This window comes from Polypterus senegalus, chromosome 7, assembly GCF_016835505.1.
Source record: "Polypterus senegalus isolate Bchr_013 chromosome 7, ASM1683550v1, whole genome shotgun sequence".
In the NCBI taxonomy this organism is placed as follows: Eukaryota; Metazoa; Chordata; class Cladistia; order Polypteriformes; family Polypteridae; genus Polypterus; species Polypterus senegalus.
This window is the reverse complement of record NC_053160.1, coordinates 68,178,565-68,191,058: the sequence shown is the minus strand read 5'-3', so window position 1 is coordinate 68,191,058 and position 12,494 is coordinate 68,178,565. Positions and strand designations below refer to the sequence as shown.

The window sequence follows — 12,494 nt, the reverse complement described above, 5'->3', positions numbered from 1 at the left end:
AAGAAGAGGGCCCGAACATTGTGGTATGGACTGAAAAACAGCGCTGCATTTGGTGACTTAAAGCAGGCCCTTACGTCCACACCTGTTTTGATGGCACCTAACTTTTCTTTGCCTTTCATCCTCCAGGCGGACGCCGGACACAGGCCTGGGCGCCGTGCTGAGCCAAAGCGTCGATGGTGTGGAGCACCCCATCATGTTCCTGAGCGGAAACTGTTGGACCGGGAGACCAGGTATGCTGCGGTGGAGAGGGAGGCTCTGGCGATTAAATGGGCGATTACTCAGCTGAGGTACTACCTGTTGGGCCGGGAATTCACCCTTGTCACGGACCATGCACCCCTACAGTGGATGGCCCTCCACAAGGAGTCGAATCCGCGGGTCACCCGGTGGTTTCTTGACCTGCAGCCGTAAAAGTTTTCGCTCGTTCATCGTCGGGGCGCTCTCCACGCCAACGCTGATGCGCTTTCTCGGGTTCACGACCTCTCGGTTAGGGTCGCCCGACCCGTCGGGTCTGGGCTAAGGGGGCCTTGTCACACACGTGCGCATGGGAGGCAGCTAAAGGGCTTGAGTGAAGGCAGTTCGAGGCATGCCGGGGTGTGGCAGAGTGCACTGACTCTTTTTCTCCCTTGCCTGTAGACCATCCCCGGGGGATTTCACCTGGATCACCTGACATCACTTCCGGGACTGAGCCAATGGAAGTCGGCCACACCAGCTCCAGTCCCTCTGATGTCACCTCCGCTCTGAGCCAATGGTGGAAGACCACGTGCCGGATCCATACGACCTCACTTCCTGTCTCCCCTTTAAAACCTGCCCCTTTTCCTTTGTTTCTTCAGTCTTGTTTTGGACTCGGTTGTGTGCACTTCAGTGCTCTGTATTTTGTTAAAAGAAAACGACTTTTGCAGCCAGGATACCACAATATACGGGTGGCTGCCCCAACTCTTTATCTGTCAATGTCTCATTCTTGTGACAGTACACAGTTTTACTTTCGGCATCCAAAGCAAAGCTCACATAAAATTTGGCATGGCACATTGTGAATAAAAACACATTTTGAAATTCTTTTCCATTTCTATTATAGAAACCATCTTAAAACTTTAATGGTGTTTATCATAGAAAGCTAAACAATATAGAAAAAGTGTAAATTGGCTAGTGAATGAAAAAAGACAGGAAAAGCATGATAAGACTTAATGTTGATTTAATTAATTTAATTATTAAGAATTAATTATTTTTTTCTCCAGCCTTTGGAGTTTTTTTTTTGTTTTTTCTGTCCACCCTGGCCATCGGACCTTACTCTTATTCTATGTTAATTAATGTTGACTTATGTTTATCTTTTATTGTGTCTTCTATTTCTCTATTCATTTTGTAAAGCACTTTGAGCTACATTTTTTTGTATGAATATGTGCTATATAAATAAATGTTGATTGATTGATTGATTGATTGTTTTTTTCATTACCTGGTAAAACAAATATATCACATTTCAGTTTGTAAAAGAAAATACAGTACTTTGAGCAGAATACCAAACCATATTTAAAATAAAAACTGACTTTGAGAAAAAGAAATAGCATAGTATGATGGTAATAAGCTACAAAAAGCAGTGCTTCAAGTTTTTTAAATCATGCTTAAGGCTCAGACTGTATACTGAACATTTGAAATGTCTAGAATACACAAATGTTACATAAAGACAATTTTATGTCTTTTTTTTATTCTTGGACAGTGGGGGACCATCCAGCTATAAATGATTTTCTTATATTAGAAAACACAACAATCATACACATTCATAGTTAACCCCTGCCACCATAAAGCACAAGTAAAAGTCACACGGACTTTATAATAATATAGTCTTAAAATTTAGTATTTTTAAAAAACTCAACCAATACATAACAACATTACAAAAATAAGCAGCTCATGATAAGCAATTCTTAATTAAGGAAATATCTATACAATATTAATGTCATCCAACGGTATTTTGCTGCATCAAATACATTTGACAAACTTGGAAAGTGAAGTTGTCAAAACAGAGGTATTCATAACCCATCCACCTGCCTATTAATCCAATTCAGGGTGGGAGAGTCGCATAATATCAAAATGGATAATACTCACCAGTACCAAAGCTTTCTTCTCCGCAGAGTGAACATCTACCAGAATCCATTAGATTGCCAAAAAACTTCCAGCCTGTAGGTGTTTCGTAGAGTGCCACCTTCATTGCCTTTGCCACCCTTAGGAAAATTAAAGATCTGTAAGCAACCAGGAACACAAGTCGCACCCTCTTTCTAAGCCTAATTTGTGAGGAAGAATTTTCTGTAATTTATTTTGTAGGAATAACTTCCTGGGTCTTATTCCAGGTTAACATAATACACACTGCAAAATTACCCAGTTCCACCTGTTCACTTCATGTCATGTTTATTCTATGTAACACACTAAGACAAACTCAGGTTCTAACTATTTTATAATTGTCACTCTTTCCTCTGTTAGGTTAAATTGCTAATTGAATTAGCTGACTTCTTTTTTCTACTCTACTATGGTAGTATTCAAAAATAGACTGCAATGTGGTATTTTAATTTGGCACCAAGTTTAAAAAAGTTGGTATTTTTTGTAATATCTTTTAATACTCATAAATTTCTTTTTGATTTTCCTCTCCCAAATTAATTTTTTGTGTGACATTTCCTTCCATAATATTCATTAACATGGTAACAATTAACAAAACACAGAGCAACATTTTAAAAAGCAAGATCAAAGTGCCCTTTACATCCATATTTGTAAAAGGCACACATAATAAGGTGATCAAATCATGTTAAGAACTTTTGGACTGATACAATAAATGTAAAATCTATTTAAAAAGTAGGATAAACTGGAATAAAAATCTGTATCCACAGAGATCACCAGGGGCCTCATGCATAACGCCGTGCATAGAATTCACACTATAACATGGCATGTGGACAAAAGCGGAAATGTGCTTATGCACAAAAAAATCCAGATGCATAAATATGTGTGTTCGACAACTTCCACGTTCTTCCTCTACATAAATCCCAGTCAGCGTGAAAAGTAACGCACGTGCACGTGCCTGCTGTCCCCTCCCATACTCCTCCTTTGAATATGCACATCAATATAAATAGCCCTTAAGTTCAGCCTCCTGTGAAAAGGCAATGACAAAAGCTGGAGGGAAAATAGAAGAATTTCAGCGAATACCGAGTGGAGGCAAGGAAAAACGTACTATTTGTTGGTTTAAACAGTGGTATAAACAACAAAAGGAAGTTGATCCAGTGACATAAAGTGTCAGAGAAACTTGAAAGCTCAAGTTCACAAAGTCGCATAGTACCCGAAATAAAAAAGAAGTTGTCACATATCAAAGTTGCCGTGAAAAAGCCCACTGTCTGAGTGTCATATGAAAGCTTATTAGGGTACAGAGAAAAAAAAGCCACACAGTCTGAAAAAACCACAAAATGTCAACTTTAATCTCTAAATTTTAACTTTAATCACGTAGTTTATTTTGTCATTAAAGTAGAACATCATAAACTTCATCTTAAAATCGTTTAATTTCCTAGTTTCTCAAATCCTATTGTAACTAAAGTAGCACGTTAAATGCTTTGTTTTGCATATGTGCTCTATGTGTGTGAATCACTACGTACTTCCGGGCTTTTTCTTCCTCCGACAGGACACAGAATCAATTACATTCGTGATATTACAGCTCTCTGAATAATTAAAATACTGAGATGTATAAGTGATATAATTATCATGATGATAGGAGTTAAAGCATGTTATTAAACATGGGAAAACGGTGGCGCAGTGATTGTTTATGTCTCACGCAAGATGCTTGCTGCACCATGCGCAACCTTCGATGAAATACTTTATTGTAGCAGTACTGACTCTTTCAAACATACTATCCCCCAATTCCTGTCCTTACTTTTCTTTCTCCAAATACCCAATTGCCACACAATCAGCTCTGTAATAGACGTTAAGCCATCTGTAAGCTTAAAACGCAGATTCTTCAAAACTTTTAAGGAATACTGCAATATCTTCATAGTACATATTAAATTATTCTATCCATCTATCCTTCCAGTGTTGCACCAGCCCCAGCAAGAATACAGCGAGAGGCAGGAACAATCCGTGAACGAAGCACCAGTGACTTGCTAGCGCTGCGGCACCGTGTCCTCACATGTTTAATTATTAACAATATAGATTATTTAAATGATGTATGTAAAGACTCGCTTTATAAAGTGACTCAGGTTATGCAATATTATAATTGTATTGCAAGTTTACAGTGAGGTAATTGTACTTATAAGTGCAAAGCATTCTACAAGGAGCACTTGATGGAGTGATTGAGTGCATTTAGAGTTCTTGGGATGAAACTGTTTCTGAACCGTGAGGTCAGTACAGGAAAGGCTCTGAAGCATTTGCTGTGTGAGAGCAGTTCAACAGACAGCATGGCTGAGGCAGCATGTGCTTGATGCTGTATACCAATAATTCTCTTTCTGATCAGCTGCTGTACAGCTGTGATATAAATACTTCGAGTGGTGCAGTGAGAGTAATATGGAAAAAGATGATCCGCTGTGGCAACACCTAACAGGAGCAGCTGAAAGAAGAAGAAGAAGAAGGTGCAGTGAGAGTAACAACGCTAAAGCAGCTATTGTATTTAGAATACTTTGACCATTCTGTGGACCATTATATTGTTACAGGTTAATTACAATCAGATGCATTAAACTAATAAACAATATACAGTTAATTTCAGTGTATTTATAAAGCCGCGTCAGAGATGTGAATCTGAAAAAAGAAAGGGTAACCACACAGGAACAGTAGCACTGTTTTAATGCTTGGTGCCGCCAGTCTGCAAAACCGAGCGCAGAACTTGCGTACGACAGGGCATGAGCTGCCGTGGAAATGTACACGCCAAGTTTAGGTTTTATACATCGCGATTTGAATGTGGAAACGTTTTTATGCAATATTTTTGTGCGTACGCACCGTTTATACATAAGGCCACAGGACTGAACTTGCATTGTACAGTATATATGGCCACCTTTCATTAGCATTTCCATTTCCAATGTAATGCCATATTTTTGTGTACAGATCTATTTAGGAGAAAGTTGTGCTGCAGCAGTGTTGATTAACTATAATGATATGGTAGTTAATTAAATCTTGCAATATACATATTTATTTTTTTATCAATTGAATTGAAAAATTTAAAGAATTACATAAAAAAGTGATTGAAAAAGGTTAAAATGCAACAGCAAAGATCTCATATATACAGTTGGTGCATTCATTATAGTAATCCCTCGCTATATCGCGCTTCGACTCTCACGGCTTCACTCTATCGCGGATTTTATATGTAAGCATAACTAAATATATAACGCGGATTTTTCGCTGCTTCGTGGGTTCTGCGGACAATGTGTCTTTTTACTTCCTGTACATGCTTCCTCAGTTGGTTTGCCCAGTTGATTTCATACAAGGGACGCTATTGGAGGATGACTGAGAAGCTAACCAATCAGAGCACGCGGTTAAGTTCTCCTGACTGAGAAGCTAACCAATCAGAGCACGCAGTTAAGTTCCTGTGCTGAATGCAGTGTTAACCAGGAAGTCTCGTCTCGCTCAAGCAGCATCAACATGTTTCGCTGTGTAAAGAGTTAACTTTTGTGCTCTTTTGTGTTTATCTTTGTGCATAGTCAAGCCCTTCATTATGGCTCCAAAACGATCTGCTCCTGCTACTGCTTCAGGGGCCGTGCCCAAGCGCCAATGGAAGATGTTAACGATTGCCGAAAAGGTAAACATTTTGCATTTATTGAAGGAAGGGAAAAGCTACACCGCTGTAGGACGCCATTACAGCATCAATGAGGCTACGATTCTTTTTATTTAAAAAGTAGGAAAGGAATATAAGATCTCTGCCGCAGTGTCCTTTTAACCACGGTGCAAAACGAGTTGTAAGTGGATGTAATAAGGCAGTAGTGTGGATGGAATCTGCTTTAGGGATTTGGATTGAAGACTGCCAGAAGAAGAACAACGGCAGTGCTACACAATCGCCTGAAGTGGCTACTTTGGAAGAACTGTAACGCTCTCCTTTGTTGTGCAGTAAAATTAAACTCATTGCTATCAGACAAGTCATCGCGTCATTGTTGGTGAGTAACCATAATTAATTTTCTACTTACAGTACTTAGTACATGTACATACGTTTAGTGTCACTGTACACACATTTACTGTATACAATTTTTCTTGCATTGTACGTATTTATTGCTGGTGGCCTGTCTATCATAATGGCTGTAACATGTGATATCGGAGACACTCGATATCTTTAAAATAATATTTAGGTTTTACTGTATATAAACAGTGTGTTTATATACATAATTTCAATGAATCTTACCTAATATCTAAGACAATACAAAGGGATTATGCTGTATAACTCTGCGGGGAATATTTATAAACAGTGTGGGAGAGTTTATAAGGGCTTAAAATATATAAAAATAACCATACAAACATATGGTTTCTACTTCACGTATTTTTACCTATCGCGGGGGGTCTGGAATGCAACCCCCGCAATCGAGGAGGGATTACTGTATGTTTATTTTAAATAACCAACCACAATGTGAAAGTTGCATAGTAAAATAAACAAATGGAAAATTACATTTTTGAAGTGTGTCATGAAGTGTGCTGCAACCTTCGACGACTGTGCTTGACACACTGATGTTTGTGCTTGATTCACCAATGGGTATGCATGTTAACATTTGTGTTAGCAAGGAGGACCACACTCCAATGGTAAGCAAAAGGGCTCAAGAGAAGGTAATTCCCGGTCAGACCAGGGGGTGGCAGAGTACACTAATCCTTTCTTTTATCTCCCTGCAGACCAAATGTGGGAATTTCCATCTGGCTCCCATGACGTCACTTCCGGTTCGGCCTCAGAAGACATCACTTCCAGAGCAGCAGAAGAGCCCATCTCCTAATAACGTAATTTCCACATCCCAAGAAGTTGCAGACCGAAGATCTAATTTCCAGTTTCGGTCACAAGATCCCTCCTCATCCTGGTTCTCAACTATATATCAACCATGTTTCCTAAACTATTTAGTTGTGTTGTGGACTCTTGTCTATAAAGACCATTGCATTAAACTTTTTTTTGCATCAGCAGCCAATTCTCAATTATACGGGAAGCTCCCAAAACCTCTTTATTGCGTGAAGGCCTGATTTTTACCACACAGTACACTTATTTATATCTATATGTACAGTATATCTCTAAACCTGGAGTTCTAGTTCATCTGGAAGTCAACTGTGTCACTGGTCTATATGAAATATTGCTGCACTTTCCTTGGAAATTGGACAGACAGATTCAAACACAAATTTGCTAGCATATATTTTCCAACAACATTTATTTATATAGCACATTTTCATACAAAAAAGTAGCTCAAAGTGTTTAAAGTAGCTCAAAGTGCTCTCTTTAGTAAAGAGAGGGTCATTTCCAGTCCTTGTAGGACACTGTGGCTGTAGGTGTTCATTCAAGCCAATTCCTGTTTTTAAATAGACTTCTGTTTATAATATACAAAATATATTGTATTATTTCACACTTTATATCTTTATTGCGTTAAAAAATCCACACAAGCTGATGATTTAAATACTGTTCTCTTTAAACCTCCAGCCCCAAAAACAATGACTGCAGCACGCAGGCATGAAAATTACATACAGTATAACACAAGGGCCAATCTTAGAAAGTCAACGTTAATGTTAAATTCACTTAAGTGTTTGCTTAATTTCAAAAGAATATCAGTTTCTCATAGCAGCTTAGAATATGGTATAGTCTTTTACCCCTTGTAAGTTAGTATGAAATAGAACTTTCTTTGCTGTATCTGTAAAACTGAGTGTTAATTAAGCCAGCTAGGAAACAGTCTCACTGCTAGTATGGACTGTTAATTAAGTTTGCAAATAGAAGATTGCCATACAGTTTTCTGTCCGTGCATAACGTTTTTGATATGAACATTTTCAAAGTATAACCATATGACCAAACTTAGAGAGAAACGAAACAAGATAAACAAGCCTTAAACAGAACTTTCTTTAAACAACAACTTTTCCTTTCTTTCTTTCAATGTTTTCTCTACAGTGTATTATTGTGTGAACTGGTTTGCTTTGAATGTTTATTAAAACTTTTAAAACAAAGATATTTGGTTTGTGGAATTATTTGAACAAGCGTCACACTATTCCCTGAGCTGTCCTATGAAGCAAACTATAAGCTGCAGAAGTTTGGTAATTTGGGACAAACGCAGCTGCACAAGTATCTGGAGGGGGCACATGCTTTCTGTAATGTGCTCTGTACAAATTGCAGCTTTTCTGAAATTGTTAAATCTTTCCCGCTAGTGACTACACTGGACACATTAAGGCAAAATATGGCTCTAAATGGCTTAATAGTCTAAATACCGTAATGATAGCTTACTTTTGAAAACAAACTCAAATGATGGTAACCTATAAAACAGCATAATACCATAGTGAGATCGCTAATGTTCTTTTTAGTAGAAGGTTTCATGTTTTATTCCTAGGCAGCTTTGCGCTTCACTGGCCTCTGTATTCCGGGGATGTCATAATACTGATTCTCTGAGGCAATAGTTACAGTGGTGCTTGAAAGTTTGTGAACCCTTTAGAATTTTCTATATTTCTGCATAAATATGACCTAAAACATCATCAGATTTTCACTCAAGTCCTAAAAGTAGATAAAGAGAAACCAGTTAAACAAATGAGACAAAAATATTATACTTGGTCATTTATTTATTGAGGAAAATGATTGAATATTACATATTTGTGAGTGGCAAAAGTATGTGAACCTCTAGGATTAGCAGTTAGTTTGAAGGTGAAATTCGAGTCAGCTGTTTTCAATCAATGGGATGACAGTCAGGTGTGAGTGGGCACCCTGTGTTATTTAAAGAACAAGGATCTATCAAAGTCTGCTCTTCATAACACATGTTTATTGAAGTGTATCATGGCACGAACAAAGGAGATTTCTGAGGACCTCAGAAAAAGAGTTGTTGATGCTCATCAGGCTGGGAAAGGTTACAAAACCATCTCTAAAGAGTTTGGACTCCACCAATCCACAGTCATACAGATTGTGTACAAATGGAGGAAATTCAAGACCACTGTTACCCTCCCCAGGAGTGGTCGACCAACAAAGATCACTCCAAGAGCAAGGCGTGTAATAGTCAGCGTGGTCACAAAGGACCCCAGGGTAACTTCAAAGCAACTGAAGGCCTCTCTCACATTGGCTAATGTTCATGTTCATGAGTCCACCATCAGGAGAACACTGAACAACAATGGTGTGCATGGCAGGCTTGCAAGGAGAAAGCCACTGCTCTCCAAAAAAAATTGCTGCTCATCTGCAGTTTGCTAAAGATCACGTGGACAAACCAGAAGGCTATTGGAAGAATGTTTTGTGGACAGATGAGACCAAAATAGAACTTTTTGGTTTAAAAGAAAAGCGTTATGTTTGGAGAAAGGAAAAAACTGCATTCCAGCATAAGAACCTTATCCCATCTGTGAAACATGGTGGTGGTAGTATCATGGTTTGGGCCTGTTTTGCTGCATCTGGGCCAAGACGGCTTGCCTTCATTGATGGAACAATGAATTCTGAATTATATCAGAGAATTCTAAAGGAAAATGTCAGGACATCTGTCCATGAACTGAATCTCAAGAGAAGGTGGGTCATGCAGCAAGACAACGACCCTAAGCACACAACTCGTTCTACCAAAGAATGGTTAAAGAAGAATAAAGTTAATGTTTTGGAATGGCCAAGTCAAAGTCCTGACCTTATGTGGTAGGACCTGAAGCGAGCAGTTAATGTGAGGAAACCAACTGTGGTCCCCGGCCGGGCTCCCAGGAGGACCAGAGGAGGGCTTGTGCCTCCTCCTGACCGCGAGGGGGCGTCCGTCCAGGCTATGTTGGGGGCCTCGGGTACAAGGCTTGGAAGCCCAGCCCTGTAGGGACCCGTGGCCAGCCCCGGTGCCAGAATATCCCGTGTGGATACCCAGGAGGACCAGAGGAGGGCTTGTGCCTCCTCCAGACCGCGAGGGGGCGATCGCCCTGGTTGTATTGGGGGCCATGGGTAGACGGCTTGGAAGCCCAACCCTGTAGGGGCCCGTGGCCACCGCCAGGCGGCGCCCAGGTGCCTGAGGAACCCTGGAGCCCAGCACTTCCGCCACACCAGGAAGTGCTGGGGGGAAGAAGACAGGAGACACCCGGACGGCTTCCGGGTGTACAGCTGGCACTTCCGCCACACAGGGGTGTGTCCAAGAGGGAAAGCCAGGAAGCCCATATAATGGGCCGCCTCCCTCCAGTCATTAGTGGATATCGGGTGGAAGTGGACAGAGCTGGAGAGAGGACTGGAGGCGGCCAGGAGAAAGGTATTGGAACTGTGAGGCCTGGACTTTGGGGAATCGGTGCAAGAAGCACTGGGGTTTGTGGTACACGTGAACTTGTGTAAATAGTGTAAATAAAAAGTGTGTGGTGGAACTATGTTGTCCATCTGCCTGTGTCCGGGTCCCAGTTCACACAACCAACATCCTAGAGTTGAAGCTGTTCTGTACGGAGGAATGGGCTAAAATTCCTCCAAGCTGGTGTGCAGGAATGATCAAAAGTTACCGGAAACGTTTAGTTGCAGTTATTGCTGCAAAGGGGGGTCACACCAGATACTGAAAGCAAATGTTCACATACCTTTTCCACTCACAAATATGTAATATTCAATCATTTTCCTTAATAAATAAATGACCAAATATAATATTTTTGTCTCATTTGTTTAACTGGTTTCTCTTTATCTACTTTTAGGACTTGAGTGAAAATCTGATGATGTTTTAGGTCATATGTATGCAGAAATATAGAAAATTCTAAAGGGTTCACAAACTTTCAAGCACCACTGTAAACTTGTTTACACAATCTCTGTTGCTTATAAACAGGCAGTTGACTATGGACTACTTTTGTTGGCTGAAAAACTTTTACGCCATAGAGTAAATTCCCCTCCTATATCATGTCATGTCTTCCTTTGATAAAAGACTATTATTTAAGATGAAAAACAGATTCACATGCCCTTTTCCTCTCTGCAGTGACCCGGACAAAAACCTGTAACTGTGCCTACATTCCATTAATCCTTCCACCAAAGGGCTCTCAGTCCAGGAGCAAGAAGACCTTACAAAGATTTCTTTTGAGAAGACAAATGCTGAAGGCTGCAGTGTTGTTGTCCTGATGCTATTCAAATGCTGAAACCTCTCTTTACTTGCCATTACATAGAGATTTTCCTACCTGGGAGCCCAACTCTTTGCTGGTTTTAAGTCTCTTATCTTTAACATAAGATAAATTAACATAATGGATTCTTAAATAACACATAAATGTTTGCTACACTAGGCTCATTAGGCCTATTTTTTAACATTAGGCTCAGTTTGTCATTTCTGGGTTTAAAACAAAGTAGAAACTGAGAAGTGTCAGAATGCTTAATTAAAGCAGAAGACCAGTGAAATGCAGAACTTTTTTAGAATGAAAATCTGCAGTGACAAATGAAGTGTAAAGATTTTTTTTTTAACGTGAAAGCCAAGGTATGCAGTACAACCAAGGTATTTTGTAGTTGCAATGTCTAATTGAACTCTTCTGGTTTAGTGAAACGTCTTGCATACAATCCACCTATAATATTATTACTTTTTTGTTTCCTTTCACAGACAAAGAAATTACAGCCAAAATCACAAGAGCAACATATGCATTATTAAGCAGACAATATTACTGAACCATTAATGAATCTAAAAGTGTGCCACTGACTTTCAAGGTCTTACTTCTCAGTCTGGAATGCATTTCAATCAATTAATCTGCTTAAACCCAAAGCAAAATTTACACTTCTTGACTCCTGACCAAGAGGTGAGGCAGAAGCTGGTTACAGTTCACAGCAGAGATAAAAACTTTCTACACAAAAGATTACAGGCTGGATCTTGAAAGGCCAGACCCTGTAATAAGTGCATTCCAGCACTGAACACAACCCGGTGGCTCCCACAGAATAACTGTAGAAATCACACATACAATGTAAAAGATATGTCTGAAAAATAAAAACTGAACATTATTCATTCTAATGAAGGAACAAAAATCATTTGGCAAGAAATGATACAGTTTTAACTGTGTTGTGCTTTATTCCATTGTTTAGATACTCCTGAATTTTTAGCACTTTACTTCATATTCAATATCATCAGTCCAATTCTTCAATAATTGATTTTTCATTTCTGTCGATTCCTTTACATGGTCAAAGGGGCTAGGCTTTACCTTTGCAGCATCAGGCACAAGGTGGGAATCAACCTAGTATGAGATATCAGTTCATCATGGGATGCACAAATAACAAACCCACATTCAATCACATTGAGCCAATTTAAAGATAGCAACAAACCAAACAAACATGTCTTTGTGATGTAAAAACAAAATTCAGAACCCGGAGAAAATCCAGGATGACATGCAAAATCCATAGTGACGTAAGGACAGCTATGTAAACAAATGTCCATAAAGATATGAAGCAGCACTCTTTC

At 39.5% G+C, this 12,494-nt stretch overlaps 1 protein-coding gene across 1 annotated transcript in view; it reads right to left on the bottom strand.

The window, feature by feature from the left end:
• LOC120532632 (phosphoglucomutase-like protein 5) overlaps positions 1-12,494 on the bottom strand; it is a 215,647-nt gene that overhangs the window by 51,878 nt on the left and 151,275 nt on the right. The window contains exon 7 of the mRNA XM_039758802.1: positions 2,095-2,210. Coding sequence (XP_039614736.1) covers positions 2,095-2,210 — 116 coding nt within the window. The remainder of the gene's footprint in view (positions 1-2,094; positions 2,211-12,494) is intronic.